The sequence below is a fragment of the Aulonocara stuartgranti genome (genome assembly GCF_965226115.1).
Source record: "Aulonocara stuartgranti genome assembly, chromosome: 12".
In the NCBI taxonomy this organism is placed as follows: Eukaryota; Metazoa; Chordata; class Actinopteri; order Cichliformes; family Cichlidae; genus Aulonocara; species Aulonocara stuartgranti.
In genome coordinates this window covers 9,262,052-9,285,562 of record NC_138948.1, presented here as the reverse complement: position 1 = coordinate 9,285,562, position 23,511 = coordinate 9,262,052, and the positions used below count along the sequence as shown (strand labels likewise).

The following is a 23,511-nucleotide window of genomic DNA, read 5'->3' as shown; positions in this document are numbered from 1 at the left end:
GGCTAAAGAAGCAGGACATGCAGAGGCTTTATTGTGACAATAAGGATATGATGAGATTTGAGCAGGTGATCTGCTCCTCCCACACATTTTAGCATTTATTTTTTGTTCTAAATTCTGACCTGTGCTTGCTTTTGTTTTGTGTACTTTTCAGCCCCAAAAAGACAGTAAAGGAAATTCAATCAGTTAAAACCCAGTATATAAAACCCATTAACTTTATTTGTATGACCGCAGATTGTTTTCACCCTAATAAATTACTCAGCTTTTACCTGCTTTTCATTTGAGCTTCAGTGTTGAGATTAAATATCAGAATGCATTAGAAAACAAGCCCAGAGCGCCACAACTGAAAGATGAGACCTCAAGTTCCACACTGTGTGCAGTCATACACAGGGGGGATAACTCAGTGGAAGAGCACTGCAGCTTAGATTGTCTCCAGTTCAAATCCAGATGCTGTTGTTTGTGTTACTGTTTAACAAACAATTAAAATCGACAGTATCAGGTTTGTACTACAGGAATACGTTAGACTGGATAAACTGTATATATGTATATAAACAAACAATTTAAACACGTGAAAGGGAATAGGGGGTATAGCTCACTGGTAGAGCATTTGACTGCAGATCAAGAGGTCTCTGGTTTAAGTCCGGATGCCCCCTGTGTTAAATGCATGCTGCAGTCTATTTACCGCTCTATTTATTTAGAGGCTGTTAGGCATTTACCATCTGACAGCAATACCTGTACATAGTAAGTGAATTGATGAAGTAACACAGGTGGCCCAGAAAGTCTTGTACAGTAAGAAAACTCCATAAAACGAAAATACAGTTAAATACTAAAATGTATGCCCTGCCGGGATATCGAGATTAAATTCCAGTGCGCATGACTTAACATATTAGACTGATGCTCGGAACTTTTAAATCTTCTGCCAGCCCCATTCAACTAATTACCGAACAAGCGTCTCTTTGTGCCGAAAGCTGCATCAGCGTGAGTGTGAGGGGGTGGGATTGGAGGTGGTGATGCTGCTGGTGCAGCTGGTGCTGCTGAAGTACGCGGCTTGCGGTGGAGCTGTCTGGGATGTGTTGACACGCATTTCTGCTCCCATCTCCTTGATTAACCCGGCAGCCTGGATGGTTTCGAGCCGCAGAGGAGAGGAAGAGGAATGAGTGCGGACCGAGCAGCGGCATCCTTATCATGCAGCCGCAGAAAATCACCACCCGTCCATTTTACACGATTATATGAGCCGATGAGCGCCAGTTTATGTGTGCTTTTCAGACGGGCGGCAGCGCTGTGCAGACCCGGGAATAACAACACAGGCCAACACCTCGCTGCAGCTACATACAAGGAATGAAAACGCTCCCAAGATGGTCCGCATCGCCAAGGCCCTGGGTTTGGTTATTCTGTGCGTCGCCGTGCTCATTTTATCCCTCATCAGCTACGTGTCTCTGAGAAAAGACAGCCTCTTCTCCTCCTCCAAATACTACATGGGAGGCCCGAGGATTATGTTTCATGCAGGCTTTCGGTGAGTGAGATTTTTTTTTTCATCACAATGAGGATGGATGATCAGATGCAGAATTGGGTTGATGTAAACAGTGTGGCCTTTTGTGCACGACTCCAGACTTCATACTTTACCTTCTATATATACTTGCTGTCTAGGTTCAAACTTTAAGTGGGCCTCAGCTTCCAATCATAATGTCATTCACGCAGTACCTTGTAATTAATGTTAATAGAGTATGCTGTTTCCAAATGTAATCAATCCTTTTCACATTTGCAAACCTCCATTTAATTGAATAAACATTACAACGTTACTTTCAAAAGCAACCCAATTAATTGGATGACCTATTATAGTGTCTAAGTGTAGTGTCTAAGAATGAATAATTTAGAGTTATTGATCAGATTTTAATCGAATCCACCCGTTTTTAAGGCGGACTCTTTAGTTATCAAACTCAGGCAAAGGCTCTGTCATGGTCCCGGGACTTCTGACCCAGTGTTTTGAGTTTTGTGAGTTTTGTCATTCTGTATTAAGTTCATTTGCATTCTTAAGATCCCTAAGTTGTCTGTTCAGCAGCCTATGGTTGATCAGATTTCCCCTTATGTCTTTGCCCTCTGTCTCCCTTTGTGTGTTTGTGTTTATTTAATTGTGAATTCGTGTGCCCTTTTCCCCTTGTGTTTTATTCCATCATGTTTATCGTGTTTCCCCAGCCTGTTATGTCTGTGATCTCCCCGTGATCTCTCTCCCCCCTCCTGTCTGCGTCTCTGTGTCCTTCCTGTGTTGCGTTTAAGGTCCGCGTCTTGGGTCAGTATTGTCAGTTCCGTGTCCTCCCTGTCTTGTTATGTGTAACCCTCATCATCTGTGCTCCCCGTGTGTTCCCACGTCCCTCATTACCTTCTGTGTATTTATGTCAGAATCTCCCTATGTTCCATGTCGCACCGTCCCTCATGCTGTGTGATCCCTTGTGTGCCTTTCGGTAAAGTTTAGTTTATATTTTCCCAGTCTAGTTTAGTTTGATATCTTTCCTTTGAGTCAGTAAATAAAGCTGTATTTTGTGTGTTGTGGGTCCTGCATTTTGGGTCCAATCTCCTGCCTGTACACAGAGATTCATGACACACTCAATAACGGAGAAACATGCACAACATTATTTCAGTTCACCAAATCATCAAGCATTTAAAGTATCATTATTCAGTACAGACACTAGAAAATCACACAAAACAAACTGATAATAGAGTTCTTTTATGTAAAGGTTTCTGAATTCATACAATACAAACTCTCTTTTTTAAGTGTGCTACTGGAAAGCACAACAGCCTCCATGAAGAGCTGGGAGTTCGCCTTGTAATCGGAAGGTTGCCGGTTCAAGCCCCAGCTTGGACAGTCTTGGTCGTTGTGTCCTTGGCAAGACACTTCACTCGTTGCGTACTGGTGGTGGTCAGAGGGCCCGGTGGCGCCAGTGTCCGGCAGCCTCGCCTCTGCCAGTGCGCCCAAGGGTGGCTGTGGCTACAATGTAGCTTGCCATCAGCAGTGTGTGAATGTGTGCGTGAAGGGGTGGATGACTGGTTGTGTAAAGCACTTTGGGGTCCTTAGGGACTAGTAAAGCGCTATACAAATACAGGCCATTTACCATTTACATGAAAAACTGCATATGAAAAATAACTTTTGTTTTTCCAGCTACCTTGACTATTTGCTCCCTCCTTTTTACTTTTCTTGTAGGATCTCTCTGTCCTCCCCCTCGCTCTCCATCCTCCTCACTCAAATAGAAACTGGAAAATGACAAAAATATAATAATATAATAATTATTATAAGAGGGTTAGGGGGTTAGGGTTAGTTGTCGACAAAAAGACAACACACTGCTTAGTTATGCGAATGTGGGTAAAACAGAAGCTACAGCTTTATCATTTTTGGTGAATTGTTATAGTGAATGAAAGACAAACTGATCCATATCATTTTATAGCAATATTCAAACTGAATACAGGCTGCTGCAGGACATAGACAGGTAACATCCTTTTGACTTGCTGCCACCTGGATCTGGAGCATATCGTAAACAAACACTGAAACCCAATTTAATCAGAATAGGAATCGAAATTTTTAACAAACTAAAATAATAATGCACATGGGTTTTATAAGTCATGGCAATGTTTTGTTGTATTTCAGTTAAAGTGTGTTTTAATTCTGCATCACTGATTTGTGTCACGTAATTATCTCTTCGTGTTCTTTCTGCTGCAGCAACAAAAGTCTTATTATTCTTGAGAAGCCACGAGCCACGCCTGTGTGTGAGCGCTCTGTAACATCATGACATCAACAACACTGGACATAAAACCTGTTTTCATTCTTTCCTGTACTGCTGTCAATAGAAAAGTTAGGAAAACAAACCATTAGAAGATAATTCCAGAAAATAATAATAAAATACACCACAATTAATACTAATAATAGTTTTTAGGGGCTGTCTACAAAATAAATAAATAAAATAAAAACCCAAAGGGGTCTAAACTCATTTATGCCTCCTTTAAATCAAACATAAAGCTGTCCAAGGTGCTGGACTTGTTGACCATATACTACGTATACAGAAAAATAACTCAAGGTAACTTACATAAAGGGAATGGAAATGTATTAAGTGTGATTTCCACATTTCCTTTATTAATACAAAACTAGTGCCCAAGTCTTAACATGAATCCAAGTTTTAACTAGAAAAATATCTAAATATTTTCATTTTTCCCACTCTCCTCTTTAAAGAGAAAAAACAAAAAAACAGTTGAATCATTTGAACATTTTTAACTGTAATTATTCTAAACATGAAAGTCTTTTGAGGGACTGATATGAAAAGCAGATTGACCAAAGTGTGCCAGGAGCAGATCTGATTGGATCTTTCTAAACCGCAGCCAGTATAGCTGCTGCTGTTATTACATGATGACTCAGCTTCCAATGTTTTGTGGACATTAATTTCAGGTCTCAGTTCGCCATGAATTTCCTGGACCCCTCTTTCATCCCCTTAACTAATGCCCTAAACGAAGAGCTCCAAGGAAAACCGTCCAAATGGAAGTTCAACAAGACAGCTTTTTATCATCAGAGGTAAAAGATTTGACTCCTAACTGAATTCTGCTTGTCTTCTTTGTGAAACTTGAGTATTTTCTGGTCTGGAAATCAGACAGCATAAAACATCCTTCCTCTTCATTTTGTCTTCTGTTTGCTTGTGTTGTCCAACCAACATTCAAAACCAACAAGTGAATTGTTTGTGTGTCTAATTTTGCATATTTGTTATATGGGATATATGTGTACACATATATATGTATGCATGTATGCATGTATGTATGTATGTATGTGCCTGTAACATTCTGTAAATAAAAAAAGGGATGTAGTCGCTGTGATTGGTTTTGGACTTTTTTTTAACATCTTTTTTTTTTTCAGGAAAGATATCTTCAACTACATCGACATTCCCAACAACTTTTCCCTTACGAAGAACAGCGTGCGTGTTGGCCAGCTGATGCACTTTGACTACTCCAGCCACAAGTATGTTTTCTCCATCAGTAACAACTTCAAATCCCTGCTTCCCGACACCTCTCCCATCCTCAATAAGCACTACAGCATGTGTGCCGTGGTGGGAAATAGTGGCATTCTTACCGGCAGCCACTGTGGCCCTGAAATTGACCAAGCCGATTTTGTCTTCCGCTGCAACTTTGCCCCCACCGACATCTACTCCAAGGATGTAGGCAAGAAGACCAACCTGACCACCTTTAACCCCAGCATCCTGGAGAGGTATTACAATAACCTGCTGACCATTCAAGACAGAAATAATTTCTTCCTCAACCTAAAGAAACTGGAGGGAGCCATCCTGTGGATCCCTGCCTTCTTCCTTCATACCTCAGCTACAGTAACTCGGACCTTGGTGGATTTCTTTGTGGAGCACAAGGGACAGCTGAAGATTGAACTGGCCTGGCCAGGAAATATCATGCACGACGTGAACAAGTAAGATCTGATTCTGTTGAGCTTTGCAGGGATGGAGGATTTTTTAGGCAAACCTGGAAACCAATGTGATTTTTCCATAGGCTTTTTAATTATCACAGAAAATGAAACATTTCCGCAATAAAGAATTTTTTATTATGCTTAATAATCATCAGAATTCACAATTTACTGCAGCCTTTATAAAGACTATCATGCTACTGTACTGCAATACTGTACTGTAAGTCTATGAATAAATGACAGTAGACTATAGACCTATCATAGGTCTGTAGTTTTAAATTTTATACTATGGGACACAATGTTAAAATAGCTAAAGCTTCTGTTAACCAAAAACCTTATTTCCTTATTTCAAACCACACATCCACTGAAAAATCCCAGGTCAACCAGTCATGCAAAATCCTCAATCAGTTCCAGGTTCCTGCAGCTCTTTATATTCACATTCCTTGTCACCCAGTTTCTGCTCTCCACCTGTTGCTCAGAGAAATGTTTATCGGTTAGGTGTAGAAATGCTTTCTAACTTTATTGACTGAACAGAGAGGTTTATGTCACACTGAAGAAAAAGAAACAAAACAAAATAAAACAGGCTGCTTCTATTGGCAGCCAAAAAGCCTAAAAACAACTTAAATCCATGAAGAAACATCTCAAAATGAGAAACTAACATAAATCCCAAACACAGAAATCTAGCAGAGAAAACACAGGGTTTGCAAAAACTATAATCTTACTAAAACCAAAAGGAAAGACAGCAACTAAATACACAGTACGAGTGAAGGGACACTAACAAAGTTGGGAAAAGAACAGAGGAAGGCAGTAAAAAAAACACACACACACACACACACACACACACACACACACACACACACACACAGACACAGACAACCACCTGAGGATATGACCTTCAAAATAAAACAAGAAATAAGTGAAGGAGGGACCAGGACAAAACTCATGCAGACAAAGAAGTGCACACAGGAACACAGGATGCACATGCAAAAGGAAAAAACAGGATAACAATAACTGGAATGCCAGTGATGTTTTAGCTCATCCGACTCATGATCCATCACAATTGACAGGTTATTGTAATATGTGAATCACAGAACCTATAAGTTTTGTTGTTATTGTTTGGCTGTATTACACAAACTAATGAGAACTGAAATCCACTGAGAAGTCAGGGAGGCTCCTAAACAGGACAAATGAATCGTGTTTCACTAAAATGTGACCAATACTCTGGGAGCAAGTAAGTGATTCTTTGAAAATGCATGTGATCTTGACCTTGATCACATTCAATTGTTGATCATTGCGCAATCTCACAAAAACCTGCGTGGTAATCTTGAAGGAATAATAATTATTATGAACTATGAAATGGACAGATGGAAAGACACCTGGCCGCTGTCCTTTGGCCAGATGAGCTAAAAATCAGAGAATTATTGGATGTCTTGTTAATATGTAACAAGTAAAACTGAACCACAGGCAGTACAAAGACCAATTTAATCCACCGCTAATATGAAAGCATTGATATGACACCACCGACTGATGTAAATGTGGGCATATTGTGGGAGTATTTCTGAAACCCTGGTGTCACCAACATGATAGTTTTATTTAAAGTGTGGCAAACACTAAAACCATGACCACACAGGCCTATAATTAGTTGGTGAATGACTGGTTGTACTTTAGTTACATCAATACTTTTGTTAAACCGCTTGATTTAAAATGGAAAATCTGCACCTCCATCACATCTTGACTATTTGATTTAAAACTCATTGTGGTGGTGAACAGACACAAAATCACAAAAATTGTATCACCATCCAAACATGTATGTGCTTAATTGTACATCACATGATAAAATGTTGAACAGACAACACAAAGTTACAGTCAATTTGTGATCTATTTGTTTTCTTCTCAGATACTGGAAGACTAAAAACCTCTCTCCCAAGCGTCTCAGCACTGGTATTCTCATGTACACCCTGGCCTCAGCAATATGTGACGAGATCCACCTCTACGGCTTCTGGCCCTTTGGCTGGGACCCCAACACAGGCAAGGATCTGCCGTACCACTACTACGACAAGAAAGGGACCAAATTCACCACTAAGTGGCAGGAAACCCACCAGCTGCCCAGCGAGTTCAAGCTGCTCTACAAGCTGCACAGGGAAGGCGTGATCAAACTCAGCTTGACGCACTGCTCTTAGACATTCGATGAGTCCGGGATGGTTTAAGACGTGACTCCAGAGACCATTACCAACATACATCAGCTCAGTTCAAACTTCTGTTGTGGCACACATGATAAGCATGATAAGTGTTTAGGCAGTTTATGATCATCCTGCAAACACACACTCGTGTCACGTTGTAATTTTACATGAAGATGTCAGGCTCACTCGAGCTGCAGATCCCAGCGTTGTTATTCATTCAACATGTTGTGTTCAGCACCACAGTTAGGGGCTTTCATGCAGCTCAGTTGCTTTCATTATTCTCCTTTGCATGACTGCTGGCTAAATAGTTTGAGCCAAACAGACATCTATTTTAACTGGAGTCTACGGGGGATTCAGCTGTGGGGACGCAGTAAATTTCCAATTCTGCTTGAAACAGATCGATTAATCACCTTTACAACAGTATACCAATTCTGTACACTGAAATCACTGCCTAATCTCAGGGAAGGAGTTAGATCAGTGTTTTTTGTAATCAGATTTAATGCCTCCAGAGAGGTGCAGTTCCTGTTTTCAGGCCTTTTCCCCCACGAGGTGTCAGACAATCTGCACTGCTCTAGAAGATGGTATTTGTTTACAAGATTGTACTCTATATAAATATATGTGTGTCTTTTTTCTCTGTAGACAGCCTGACTGTCCACTTCAAAATTTTTGGAATAATAATCAACATTCCAACAATAAGCCATAAATTCATGGAGAGGTGTTTTGTGATCATTAGATCAGAACTGCAGAACGTGTTACCGGCCTTCATTACGTAGGTGTTGAGAAAATGAGACATTTCCAAAATCTACCAAAAAGACTAGGAGGATAATTTTCCATCAGTAACAATGAAAATATACAGTGGGGCAAAAAAGTATTTAGTCAGCCACCGATTGTGCAAGTTCCCCCCACCTAAAATGATGACAGAGGTCAGTAATTTGCACCAGAGGTACACTTCAACTGTGAGAGACAGAATGTGAAAAAAAAAAATCCATGAATCCACATGGTAGGATTTGTAAAGAATTTATTCGTAAATCAGGGTGGAAAATAAGTACTTGGTCAATAAGAAAAATACAACTCAATACTTTGTAACATAACCTTTGTTGGCAATAACAGAGGTCAAACGTTTACTATAGGTCTTTACCAGGTTTGCACACACAGTAGCTGGTATTTTGGCCCATTCCTCCATGCAGATCTTCTCGAGAGCAGTGATGTTTTGGGGCTGTCGCCGAGCAACACGGACTTTCAACTCCCGCCACAGATTTTCTATGGGGTTGAGGTCTGGAGACTGGCTAGACCACTCCAGGACTTTCAAATGCTTCTTACGGAGCCACTCCTTTGTTGCCCGGGCGGTGTGTTTTGGATCATTGTCATGTTGGAAGACCCAGCCTCGTTTCATCGTCAAAGTTCTCACTGATGGAAGGAGGTTTTGGCTCAAACTCTCACGATACATGGCCCCATTCATTCTGTCCTTAACACGGATCAGTCGTCCTGTCCCCTTGGCAGAAAAACAGCCCCATAGCATGATGTTTCCACCCCCATGCTTCACAGTAGGTATGGTGTTCTTGGGATGCAACTCAGTATTCTTCTTCCTCCAAACACGACGAGTTGAGTTTATACCAAAAAGTTCTACTTTGGTTTCATCTGACCACATGACATTCTCCCAATCCTCTGCTGTATCATCCATGTGCTCTCTGGCAAACTTCAGACGGGCCTGGACATGCACTGGCTTCAGCAGCGGAACACGTCTGGCACTGCGGGATTTGATTCCCTGCCGTTGTAGTGTGTTACTGATGGTGACCTTTGTTACTTTGGTCCCAGCTCTCTGCAGGTCATTCACCAGGTCCCCCCGTGTGGTTCTGGGATCTTTGCTCACCGTTCTCATGATCATTTTGACCCCACGGGATGAGATCTTGCGTGGAGCCCCAGATCGAGGGAGATTATCAGTGGTCTTGTATGTCTTCCATTTTCTGATGATTGCTCCCACAGTTGGTTTTTTCACACCAAGCTGCTTGCCTATTGTAGATTCACTCTTCCCAGTCTGGTGCCGGTCTACAATACTTTTCCTGGTGTCCTTCGAAAGCTCTTTGGTCTTGGCCATGGCGGAGTTTGGAGTCTGACTGTTTGAGGCTGTGGACAGGTGTCTTTTATACAGATGATGAGTTCAAACAGGTGCCATTCATACAGGTAACGAGTGGGGGACAGAAAAGCTTCTTACAGAAGACGTTACAGGTCTGTGAGAGCCAGAGATTTTCCTTGTTTGAGGTGACCAAATACTTATTTTCCACCCTGATTTACGAATAAATTCTTTACAAATCCTACCATGTGGATTCATGGATTTTTTTTTCACATTCTGTCTCTCACAGTTGAAGTGTACCTCTGGTGCAAATTACTGACCTCTGTCATCATTTTAAGTGGGGGAACTTGCACAATCGGTGGCTGACTAAATACTTTTTTGCCCCACTGTATGTAATGGTAAACTTACTTGATTTAGGATCAAATTTAGCCAAGTAATTTCTGATAAGAGATCATCAAGTTTTGTTATCATCATGTATAAAAGAACCAATGTTTACAATTAAAATATTATCAAAATACATGACAGACTGGAGCAACAGCTCCATCGTTTTGCCAATTCATGATTAAATCCCAGATTTCTCATTTGTGGGATAATAAAGGTTTATTCTAGGTTTATTCTATTCTATTACCAAGTTTGAATATCGTACCTAAGCTAGTTTAAAACTTAGCTTACTAAATTGGGACCTCAGGAAGCCACTGGTCAAACCCAAAACATGGTAATCCCTGACCTAACCACTCTGTAAAACTGCAAATCTTTCACACATTGTCTAAAAATATTTACCCGTGCAGATGCAAGATGCTATTTTGTGAGTTTTAAAAGATCTGCCAACCAAAATTTATGATCTTTCAGAAGAGCCAAGCTATTTATTTCCGCTCTTTCACCACTCTTAATCAAACCTAAGTTATTAGGTAAAAATATTTATTTCACAGTTAAAGGCACGAGTGTTGCCAGAGTGGGTTTTCCACACAGTTTTAAGCTTAACCTTGATGGTTAAAATAATGTCGGACAAAATTTAGGCTGTTTTGGGATCCTTTTTGATGATTTAAAAAATATGCATTTTAAGTGATAGTTCACAACAAAACCCAAGAGTGTACGTATTTGACCTAATCCGAAATTGTCATGGCGGACTGTCTGCCATGACGTGAAATACTAAGACTGTATGTTCCAGTTGCTGCTATGTTATGTCAGATATCAGTGAGAAGATGCTGCCACAGTGGGTTAAATGTATACATATATAAACTACAGAAAGGAGTGGGAGAGTGAGGTGAAGCATCTAAATCAAAGCTTATATGAAAAATAGTCAGTCATGCTATTTTTAAATAAACAGTCTGAAATATAAAGTAAGTATAAATGCACCTACTATATAAGTGGGTAGAGTGTGTGGATGCCTGGGTGCGCTAAATTGACTATGGGTATGTGCAAAATGGAGCACAGATGTGCATGGATTGTTACTTTGGTTGGTTTTAAGTGATACGTGATAATTGTTTGTGGTTGACAGCAAGTGTTTCCCTGCAAACTGACAGGAAGAATAGTAAAAGAGGCTTCTGCTTCTCTCCCTCACACTCTCTTGTTTGCGTTTGTGTGTTGATATAAGGATTTCTGTTGGGAGCCATTGGGCACCAGCATGCATTGCTCTTGAATGTGGTGCAGTGCAGTGTTGGATTGCTACTTACTCCCAGAGTATTGGTGAGATTTTAGTGAAACAAGGTTAATTACCCCTGTTCAGGAGCCCTGCTGACTTCTAAGTGGATAAATGAGTACTTGGTAAATACTTCAGAGGGTTAATTACACCAGCGGTTCGCAACCTTTGGGCCACGGACCGGTCTCCGAGTCGTTTGGTATCGGGCCGCAAAAGTTGAGGCTTGGGTGTGATTTATGGAATTTATGGTTTTCAGGGTTTTTTATCGGTTTTATTGTTAACTCGGTTTCCCTGGGTCTTTTCCCGTGTGTTATGAATAAATCTTCTTGTTTTTTTGGTACCAGTACTGGTTTTATTTTGTTGTATTTATCCGCAACCCCTGAAAGACTGGTCCGTGAAAATATTGTCGGCCATAAACCGGTCCATGGCGCAAAAAAGGTTGGGGACCACTGACCTACACGACCAAATGCCTGAAGTGTTCATGAGCAACCAACCAACTGCTAAAAAAATGCTCAGTGAGGAAGTTGTATGTCTACCTTAAGTGTACCAGGAATTGAACTCTTGAGATTAAGAATCGCTTTTGCGAGGGTGTCCTAGGCCAAAATAGAAAGCACTGACCTAGCAACCTTGTGGAAATTTGTGAAAATGTTGGTCGTTTCCAAACAGAAAAACCCCAAATCATCATTAGTAAAGACTTTATTATTGAGCTGTAACATATCTTCCAAATCTGAACGGTTTCGTGGTTAGCACACTGTTAGCTTAAAGGGAGTTGTGCATAGTTGATTATGCTAGCCTACTTAATGCTGTTTAGTGGAATGTAGTTTTGCTTTTACATGATATAATTTCAGATCTTGTAAGTTTATGTTTACACATTCAGATTGTTTCTTTTTCTCCTGCCTAAATGGAAACATTAGGGAGCTAATGTTAGCTAGCTAGTTACATGAGAGAGTCTAAGTGGGTTATGATATTTATTATTTACTAACAACATATTTATGCAACATGCTTCAATATGTATGCTTAAATTCTCACTTAGTAAACACAAGCTTGGTTTAAGCATACAAACAAATGTCAAAAATCATTTTTGACCAGGGGCTACCAGACTCGGACCACCTTGTGATGTAAATCATGGCTCAAGTGTGGCTTAAAACATCAGGAAATAGAACTTTTTTAAATAATAACCGATCTTGAGGTTTCCCACTATGTCCCAAACGACGATTGAACTTCACTATTTTGTTGACTGAAGAAATTTTCTTTATTCCGACCGTAACTGTATCAAATTCAATATTCGTGATGCAAGATAAAATGAATGAATGTTATATGGCTTATTGCATCTTGTACAAACAGCATGAAATATTTAAGTGGTAATGCATGTGAGGCACTAACAGATCTTTTAGGCTAGTTTTATACAACCTTTTTGAAGGGTAAAATTTAGTCATTTGCTATTGTTTGTATTCCTGGTGGTGTATTCCTTAAGAATATCACTGGTGTCTTTGTATGAGAGCTGTTTGAAGGCTAAAAAGAACGCTGTATTCCACATGGGACCAAACTTCTACAGATCAACTTAAAAATGAACAAGCTTTATTTTTTATAACTGTAGATAGTCCTGGGGTCTTAAACAGTCCACCTTATCGTGCCAGACTGAAACAGACTGGTGGATATGGGGGTGAGGAAGACTGGACCCAAACAATAAAAGCTGGCCACATGACCATCCCATGACTCTGCAACATGTGCTCCTTGTTGCAAATTCCAGCTTAGGCTGAGGTTTAACACACAGAGAAATGCAGTCATGCACATTTACCATATGTAGTGTCTGTTCTTTTCTGTTCTTCTTGTTCAAACGAACTAATTCAAATCGTTAACTTGTGTGTCTAACCTTTAAATCACAGTGCAGTCACGACATTAAAAGCAACAACCATGAAACTGCACATCTTGTAAAAAGACAGCCAAATTTTAGGACTTTGATTGTTATAGATGTGTAAGAATAATTTAAGCAGTCCCTTCACTGAATGTTTTGTAGGTACACCAAAGACCATGTGCTTAAAAGAAATAATGGAAACTGATTTGTGAAAGCTCTATGAAAACTAATGGCAGTAGACAGTATAAAAAATGAAAGTGGCAGCCCTGCACACCTCCACTGATTTGTAAAGTCTGAATATGAAGCCTCAAGCTAAGTGTTTTCGCCGTGACCACCTTGGTGTTTTGAGACTGCCTGTGGCAAGTGAGGGCTGGATCTGGCTGCGTACATGTATTCTCATTGGCTAACGACTTGCAATATCCTGATCATGACTTACAAAACTAAACTATTGAGTTGATTAAGTAATGATAAAATTTTTTATAAATGTCACAGACTGAAGGAGCGAAGGGTGTTTTTCCATATTTCTATGTAATAGGACAGGAAGTCAAGGGAGTCGCCCCCTGCTGGATGCAAAAGGAATACAAGTTTGAGGCACTTTGGCTTCAGAACACTAGGGTAACCCCACAAACATTTGAGGTTTTTAGGGCTGACACTTGCCTAATGGCCACTGTTTTGCAGAGATTTCCCTAATTAACTACATTTGTAGAATTTCCTTGTAAAGCTATGAATGTCCTCCTTCAGAGTTATTTGTTGGAAATATCCAGTGGTATACTGCTGGGCACTTCCTCCTCTAAGAAAATTTCTCGTAACATTAAAAATCAATGTGCAGAATGTGTGTAAAATATGCTGATGCCAAGAAACTCTGTGATGATTGTATTCCAGTCAGAGTAATATATATTTTTTGTGCATTACAGTATGTTTAAATGACCAGACAGTGATGTGCATTACCTAAACATTAAATGTGTTTATTCCAAATTGAGCACTATACAGGATTTGTTCTTTAACAACCCTTTAACATTTCTGTACTTGTGTTTGATCTGCATGGCGATTTTGTTCCATTATGCTGCTTATGTACATGTTGTATAAAAGTCATAAATCATGTAAGTGACTGTACTATCCTGGTTGTTCGATCAACAGCAATCATCCAAGTAAGAAACCATGTCCTACAGTAAATGTTTTTTGATTATATTCCATGATAAATATACATTATGTGCCTGCATATTCCTTCCATCAATGCCTCAACGTGTCAAATAAACAGTATTTTTCTCTGGTATGACCCATTTGGAGATTAAAATATTTTTTTTAAAAAGTAAACTAACAACAACTACATAAACTAAATGAAATTGCTGGCTTTGCAATATATTTACACACACAAAAATCTTATTCTGCTTGAAATAGTGGCTACACATAAAGTCACATATACTTTACATGTAGAGACATTTTTATTGTCCCCGAATTTCAGCTTCTTGCGTTTTTACTACTGTTCCATGCAAGATTCCTCTATTTGCAAGATGCTAAAATCCTCAAAGGTTTTATTGCATAGACTATTTCACACTGTTATTAACCCTCCAACCGTTCCTGAGTGGATTTGCAGTGGTGCTTAGGACACACATAGACTGTATGTAAGTGGCTAGTGAAGTCCTCTTGTGAAGCCCCACACTGGGTATTTTCACCATTGCCATCACACCTTTTTAAAACTACACCTTACCAGCCCAGTGTTGGATCTGACTACAACAGGATCTACAGTTTGTAAATCAAAAATCTTTAATCACAAATGTTACATTTTAACATATGAACTTCTGGGTGTGTTTAATATAACTGGAAACTGCCACAAGCCCATAAATTAATCAAGAAAATGTTTATTGAAAGCCAAGGGCCTTTTCCCCCCAAAACGTCTTTGGAACGGGAAGTCTTTTGGAATTGGCATTCAGAGCCAGAGACTATGTCCATCTTTTATATACAGTTAGTGGATTTGGATAATTTTAACTTCCACTTTTAGACAACTTTCCTCATATTATCTGTGACTGAGTGGAATCATTGACTACCAGCTACCTGAGGCAGCAAAGCAACCCCAGACCAGATAATTTCCAACATCATGCATCACACTTGGTATGACTTTCCTCTGGAAAGCACCCTTTGGTCTTCTCTTTCCTAGATTTTGTATGCCCAGAGAAGGCTTTTGTCTTTATCAGCATTCTGAGCCTCTTTGGAGAGTAGACATGTACGCACTGGCACCAACAGTTACCTGCACATACTACGACTGAGTTTTGGGGACTATATTTGCCACTGGTATATGATTTACTTTACAGTGGAATGATTATTTCAAAAGATTTCACAGGATTCTGTAGAAAGTCTGAGAGTTCTTCAGATACTCACACCGCACATTTCAATGACAAAAAGAACAACACACCCAAGATGTCAAAGGTTTAAATAAGACAGACCACATGTTTAAATATCACTGCATAAAGTTCTTCAAAACACTAGCAACCCAACCACCTAATTTTACACTTAAAGAAAGATAAATGTATCAGTGTGTACTTACTTTTTCTATCTGTCTTGTATCTATCTATATTTTTAATCATTTTTTTGAATTATAAAAATTACTCTGGGACATTTGTTTGAACCCATATCTTTATCTGTGGTGTGTTTGTACAAACATGTCAAAAGAGCCAATATTCGACCTGTTCACAGAGCTGTGTAAGTCTTTGGACCACTACTTTACTTGAAAATGGGAATAAGGGCCAGGAATGTTTTTCAAACAGACATATATGGAAATGCAGTTTAAAAAGTAAGAAATTGAGTTTTCAATCGTAAAGAAAGAACTTGAAAGACACGGGTATTGACTGGTTATTTGCCAAGTTGTTTCCTATGTGTAGACACAATACTGGCTCATCTGTTGAGTTGCATATTTTCCGGTGAATGATTATAAGTCAGGCTAAAGTGGCTTAAATAAACATTCTTCAGATAATGTGTTAAAAACAGCCAGTGTCCAAAGAAAAACTTTGAATGACCTTCAGAAAGTAAAGACCAACATAATAAGAAAGTTTGGCTCCTTGGATGCAAAATATAAAGAAATAAGGGGTTCAAGACTTTTACATAGTACTGCAGTTTTTTATAAGTGGACATACAGTTGTTTCATTTTGCAGTTTTCTTTTATGTTGTTTCTGACAATACAAAGTGTGTGAATAAATAACACTAGAAGACGAATTTATACTGTAACAATAATAACGCTTTAAATGAAACTTTCCAAAGCTCTTCTCCTTTCATGTACAGTATGGGCTTATATTTTGCTTGGTTTTAGGATCTCAAATGTCTCATTTCACAGGCTGTTGTAGATCTCGAGAAAATGGTAGGATCTCAAAATGCAGTGATATATGGTGTAAAAGAGAAAAGAGGAGCTGATGGTTGCAACATCAGCAGGCACACCTGCTCCTCACAGATGCCTCCTCCACTTCATGGCTGGAGACGGGGCTGCCATTGGGTTCTGAGCCTTGGCCCCCGTATGTGCTCTGCTCCATCCTCTTCATCACCAAATTCAGCAGGGTGGTCACCGCCAGGTCCACATCAGCACCCGTCACTGCACTCGTCTCAAAGTACGGGATGCTTAGGAGAATGTGGAACAAAAAAAAACAAAAACATTAGCTGATCTTAAAAATGATTGTTTTACAATCCAAAATAAGTCTTTGCTGTAAAAGTTTTTTTTACAGATCCAAGATCAGGGAAAACTGTTGACCAGCACCATCTTATGGTGACAGAATTAAAACTAGATTTCCATCATCTTCAAGGAAAAGAGAAAATAATTTCTAATCTGAACTCATTAACTCATCATGAACCTGTGGAAAACACAAACTTCTAAGTCACAGTTACCAGATGAAGCTATATAAATATAAAATGATATTAAATTTAAAATTTAAAATGGCACCAGAGTAGTGATAGAAAACAATTTTAATAAAGTGTCATTTCGTTTTGGTTTGGCTAATAATGTCTTTCTCAGCAATTAGGCTATGAAAATATAATGATCCCACTGTCAGTTTGTATTTGTAGGTCATGCTGAAAAGCCCCTTTGGGCTCCAGCTTGGAAAATGGGGTCTCGTTTGGGATAATTCACACTTCTGGCTCAAATGAACTCATCAGTTCAGGCAACCACTTTCATCTATTCATAATAATGGATATTGTGTACAAATCAGCAAAAAGTCCAAAAGTTATCCCCTTCTCATCTGTCATTTATAAATCTGTAGGAAATCTAGTAGGACACACTGGATGTCTTTTTTATGTTGTACACTTGGCATCGTTACTAGAATCAGGTGATAATGTATGAAGGCCAAGAGAAAGTTTTTTGAGAGACCTACTAAAATTGGAGAAGCTAAAATGAGTAAAAACAATTCATAAAATAATAATTTACCACAAAACAATAGCAATAAAAAGGTTACAGTAACCTTATATTTAATGTGGTAGAACGTCAGGTTTAATAAGTCTTCTGAATATTAAAAAAATAAAACAGGACATAAGATCAATAAAAGTCATACACAAAACTGTAAACTGTTGTCACATGAAGTTTGGTTATTAATTTAATACCATGGCAGTATTGATAAACAAACAAACAGCAGCCATAATTATGTTTGCGCAGAGGAAAGAAAAATGAAAAAACAAGTATGAAAGTACACTACTATGTCTCTTTATGGGTACAGACATATTTTTATGATTAATACAGTGTTTGTAAGGCCTTACCCATATCTGTCTGCCAGATCTCTGGCTTGCCTGGCGTGAACACTTCTCATGTCTCTGACGTCTGCCTTGGTACCCACCAACACCACATCTGGACTCTCACAGTACGCGTTGGCCTGCAGCTGACCTGAAACACAGAGGAAGTCACGTAAAGCCTCAGCATACATGAGAAGAAACTCAGAATCAGTCGAGATTATTATCTGTGCAGCAACATAAAACTAAATATATTGATTGGAAGCAGAACAGGGGGCTCAGTGGAAACATACTCATCCAGTTTCTGACATTGAGGAAACTTTGCTGATTGGTCAAGTCAAACATCAACAGGAAGCCCATGGCATCTCGGAAGAAAGCTGTGGTGAGGCTGCGGAACCTAAAGAAAAAGCAGATTTTTTAGAAAGCAGATGTCAAACTGACATGTCTAAGCACCTGCTGAATGGATTTAAATACAATACAACATTCATGGTCCCAAGAATCCTACTGGCGTTTGGGATTTCTGTAACTGCATCCCCAGCAGACCCACAAGGCTAAAATTGTTTTTTTCTTAGCACAGACTGTATATAAAGGATGGAAGATGTTACTTGCATTGTTTCTAGGAGGTAACTACTCTGGTTCCAAGAAGAGAAAATAGCTTTCAGTTTGGTTTTTCAGTGGCCTCAGCAAAAGTTATTCCAGTTTATGGTCTTTATCACTAGTTTCAAGTCTTAGCGTAACATTAAGTATGATGATAAAAGCAGAGTATGCTTTAGCCACTACCTTATGAACGTGTGGGTCACTTGATAAAGTCTGTGCCACCTTGTACACATGGTGTCTGGTTTCATAAAGCTATGATGGAGAGCGCTCAAAGAAATAGGACTTCAGTAACAAGTGGGTGACATCAGAGTGGCTACACTAAAGTAAGAACTATGCAGTCCTGATTACACCTTTAGTGCTTCTACAGGAAGGTAAGTAGCAGCAGGGGGCTGCTAATCAAATACATTTAATCAACTGATCATCAGCAAGTGTGAGGATCTCTTTAAATGCAGAATCTATTGCATTTTGCTTGTCTGGAGCATTGAAGGGTGAGTTAGCACAATCCTACAACCTTTCTCAGATCAAACAACAAATTCAGACAAGCGCCAAATTTCAGACTCTACAGGCCTCAGTTAGCATGCTAAGGTTTACAGCGTTGGGAAGGTTACTTTTAAAATGTATTCCACTACAGATTACCGAATACCAGCCCCAAAATGTATATTGTAACGTATTCCGTTTCATTACTCAATGAGAGTAACGTATTCGGAATACTTTGGATTACTTAATATATTATCATGCTTTTTACAACTACATGAATGTACTATTGCTGTGTGATTTATTACTATTACTGAAGGCTACTCGCCATACCAATACTAACTAGATTTTTAAATCTTAATATAAAATGAGAAACAGTAGGGTGGACATTAGGTAAGGCTGCATTTTTTGTAGCGAACTATAAAACAGGTCAGCAGCTCCGAACCGTAGTAAAGGGACCTCTGGCTAATACGTCGGGTTCTGTGTCGGGCTCATAGCCGAAAACTAGCTTTACTTTGTTTTCTGGGTCAACTTTGCGAGAGACAGAGAGAGGCGTTGAAAGGCTGCTCCAACTGAACTTATTGTTGTTTTGAAGGAAAACACGAACACAGTGTACAGTCGAGCCTTAATAGCTTACTTACAACTGGGCTCGTCAGGCACTCTATTTGGCTGCAGTGGTTATTTTTATATTTACATGCTTCCAGCTCCTGTTTCTGGTCGGTGACAACTTGTACTTTTCCACTCTTCTTTTTCTCCCTCCCTTGCACACAGACAGATAATGAGTATGGCAGTCCATTCTCCCTGCAGCACGGACTACACTGCCCATGAGGCTACATTCTTTAGGGCTATGCCTGTAACACTCTGCCTGTTGCCTTCATATTAAATAATGTTTTGAATAATAAAGATATTCCTTCACATCGTTGTATGGGGCTGCAAGTAGGGGTGACATGGGTCGTGAGATTGAGACACAGACAGAGTCTCTTAATGTGATTTGTTTGGGTTCCCACCAGTGTGGAATTACCAAAAATAGAGAGGGCATAGCTTAACATATAAAGCAGGAAAAGACCGCTGTGTAATCCATTTATTTCAACAAAGTAACTGTATTCTGAATACCGGCACGTGTATTCCGTTACTCCCCAACACTGAAAGTTTGTGACAATACAATTAGCAAAAGACTGAACAAGAGTTGTTCTCTCTAAAAAGAACATGTCAGAACAAATGACAAGATGTCAGGAACAATATCTTTTGGACAGATGACACCAAAGCAGAGATGTTTGTCCATAATGCACAATATAGTGTTTAGCTTGGAGGAAACCAAACACAGTATATCAAGGCAAACACCTTATACCACCTGTCAAGACTGTTAGTGGAGGGTGAAGAATTAAGCTGGTTTTGCAACCACATCATGTATCATGTGCCTGACAGCTAAATTTGGACATTCCGGACTACATAAACCAGGTGTGAGGAATTAATTATCAGGTGCAAAGAGTTTTAAAATGATAAATAATGCTTCGATCCTCCACACACACACTTATTTATGAAATATTAACTATGAATTATGAAACAAAGAAAAATTTCATGATTACCTCTCTTGTCCTGCTGTGTCCCAGAGCTGAAGGTGAACTTTGAAGTTCTTCTCAGTTGCCCCATCTACACCTGTCCCCGTATAAACCTAAAGCAATACACAGAGCCCAGTAATCAACTCAAAAAGTTCAAAATGCTCCACATGCAAACCAAATTACACGATTTCTATTTTACGTTTTGTGTCATTTCTTTGGATTAGCAGGATGCGTGGACGGATGCAACACAGTTACACTTATGATAGGGATCAAGCAAAATAGATAATTTGATATAACAGGTCTACTTTATGGACAAAACTCAACGTGACCATAGCTGTACTGGCAACATAATACCACACTAATGTTTTAGTTTCATATAAGCAGCTAATAGAGACGTCTTTTTTCTCTTGGCTACAGACTTGACTACAGAGATTTTCATATAACATAAAAACCTAGCATTTTCAGTATAGCTGATTACATCAGGAAAAATACATTTAGGGTTGCTACTTCAGCTTCAAAATCGTGGTTTTACTCACTAAGGATTTACAGGATTTCATTTTGTTCTTTGTTATATTTTTTCAAGAAGAAAGTATTAAACTTTTGGTCTGTAATTCTCTACTTTGTTTTAATTATTTCCCTAAGACGAGTTTGGCATGTCTAAGTGTTTATTAGACATTTAGTTAGATTTTCTTCAATAGATTATTACCATGTTACTAACAACCTGAGTTAACACATTTTTTCTAACAGACGATGAAGCCAGAAAATAATTTTACCCTCTATATGCATACTTTTTCTTTATTATTGTTTTAAGTAAGAAGAACACTCTCAGATTGAGATAGTTTTTTAGTCCAGTGAGTATTTGCAGATTTTTCTTTGTCTTTCTTGTAAAATTTAAAATAGTTTCAATAAATGTGAAAAGTTCTACTAAAATAGAGCAACCTGAACGCCTCAATTTATTGTGACTTGCTGCAAGAAGTCAGTGAAACAAACAAACAAACTAACTAACAAAAAAAGACCACATATGACTGTTAACACAAAGACAACAAAAACATTTTAAATAACATTTGATATTAAAGATGCAGATTTCACTGGTGGGGATCAATATTGGAGGGAGTCTGGGGGTCATCCCTTCAAACATATCTTTGCTTCTTTTATATTTCCTACAATATATCTCCACTAGAATGCTTTCTTGACTCTAGTGATCCCACATTAACCTGACAAATAATAATTTGTTGTGTACTCTATTAAAAGTTAATGGCCACTTATTTCTGTATCAAACATTATCTGCCAATTATTATAAAATACTTAAAAAGATAAATGTGTAAAAGGCTTACCTGGCCTTACTGAGTTTTTGAAATGTTTTTTTCCCTATAATTTAAATACCATTAACATGTACTCACCACTCTCTTTTCCCTGAAGTCGATGCCCACTGTGGTTGTGAATTTGCGGTTGAACTTGTTGTCAGTGTACCTGTAGAGGAAGGTGGTCTTTCCCACTCCTGAGTCCCCCAGAGCCAGCAGCTTGATCAGATAGTCATAGTCCCAGTTAGCCATTGTACAGCTGAGTGCCGAACCTGCCACAGAGTTTAGCTCACAGTACAACACTTTGCTGGTTTTCACATGTCCCAAACCATGAGAGCTGAGATACATGTGGGAAAATAACAACTTATAAGGTTAAATTCTTCAACCTAAGCTGCAGTTCTCAGTCTGAGGCTGTAGGACCATCACACAGGCTTAGCAGGACGTCATAACTCCCCACTCATTAGGCACTGATCAGAGAAGGACTAGCACATGACTGGAGCTGGCTTCCACATGAGCAGTCAAATGCCTCTCCAGAGTTTTCTCTAACTTTGCTTAGCAAAACCCAGCTTGTTTGGCACACAGAAGTCCTTTTATTGACTTAAAGAGCTATGGGCAGACAGCTCAGCAGTGCATGACGCAACTATGTCATCGCAATGCTTTGCTTACACTGTCAGCTGGGGCTAGTCCAGTAAAGGCAGGATGGGAAATCCCATTTAATGATGCCAAATAGTTAAAAGTATTTTTCTTACTCCCTTATGTACTTAAAAAAAACTACATTAAAAGAGATATTACTATATCTTACTCTGTGCAATCAAGTGACAAGGATGCTGCTTAATTAACCCTCTAATGATTAACAAAAAGACTGACTAGATTAACACAAAACATTACTTTAGTAATTTTCTAAATAGTCCAAACATCAATACTACACCCTCAGCACACACAAACCATTAAAACTTTAAAATCTTACCAGTCTACGTGGAGAAAATGAAAACATCCGTTCACAAGTTGCACCGCTTGTTCTTATTAAATAACCACTATCATCATTCGATGGTACATTGCACAGCCTGAACCTTTCCCCTGTGCTACATGTGATCCAGGGAGGAGTTTAATACCAGCTTCTGCTGTGTTTACAGACCCTTGTGTTTTCCGCTGTTATTTACGAGGAAAAAGGGCTCTTTGAACACTGGATCGTCTGTGGATTTAAGTGGAAATGGTCCAACCAAAAAAACGGGCCTCACGTCTGGAGGCTCAGTGAAGTAATCCTGCTTCTAAAAACAAAGCGGCCTATAGACGTTTTTAAGTTCTATAAAAGGTTTTATTTCTAAAAAGGAAAACTATGTCACTTATATGTGCTGTGGTACAAAAAAAAGAACTTTAAATATATATCAATTGTCAGCACTGTCAGGTTAATCAGTAATGTCTGAAGTGAGGCTTTCTGCTCATACTCATTTTTAAGGTTATAGTTTAGTTATTCCATTATTGAGCTTAACTACTGATCATTGATGGAATCAGTTAATTTCCTCCTTTATTGCTGGGCAGGTTCTGTATCTTTTCTATATATACTTAAACAGTTAAAAGCAGGATTAAAAGCTTAGTATACCCCTCCTTTTAAAGTCCCCCTTCCTTTACGTGAACTACATACAGATTGGTTGCCTCTCACAAAAAATGGTTTGACCATGTTTAATATGAACATCTACCAT

At 39.0% G+C, this 23,511-nt stretch overlaps 2 protein-coding genes across 4 annotated transcripts; one reads left to right on the top strand and one right to left on the bottom strand.

The window, feature by feature from the left end:
* Positions 1–950: 950 nt before the first annotated feature.
* LOC309718310 (alpha-N-acetylneuraminate alpha-2,8-sialyltransferase ST8SIA3-like) lies at positions 951–14,455 on the top strand. Its single transcript, XM_082553405.1, has 4 exons — positions 951–1,510; positions 4,427–4,549; positions 4,886–5,443; positions 7,335–14,455. Exons 1-4 carry the CDS (start codon positions 1,353–1,355, stop codon positions 7,615–7,617), a joined length of 1,122 nt encoding a protein of 373 aa, XP_082409531.1. The 5' UTR covers positions 951–1,352; the 3' UTR covers positions 7,618–14,455.
* A 1,817-nt stretch (positions 14,456–16,272) lies between these two features.
* On the bottom strand, positions 16,273–23,495 carry LOC309718311 (ras-related protein Rab-27B-like). 3 transcript variants are annotated; one of them, XM_082553407.1, is made up of 6 exons: positions 22,779–23,495; positions 21,911–22,083; positions 20,538–20,623; positions 18,174–18,277; positions 17,911–18,034; positions 16,273–16,785 (listed from the first exon to the last, which is right to left on the bottom strand). In XM_082553407.1, the coding sequence occupies exons 2-6, from the start codon at positions 22,061–22,063 to the stop codon at positions 16,596–16,598; spliced, it is 657 nt and encodes a 218-aa protein (XP_082409533.1). In that variant the 5' UTR covers positions 22,064–22,083; positions 22,779–23,495; the 3' UTR covers positions 16,273–16,595. The 3 variants fall into 3 exon arrangements, with proteins under 3 accessions (XP_082409533.1, XP_082409534.1, XP_082409532.1); XM_082553408.1 differs by having other exon boundaries at positions 21,911–22,030; XM_082553406.1 differs by lacking the exon at positions 22,779–23,495 and having other exon boundaries at positions 21,911–22,735.
* Between the last annotated feature and the right edge of the window lie 16 nt (positions 23,496–23,511).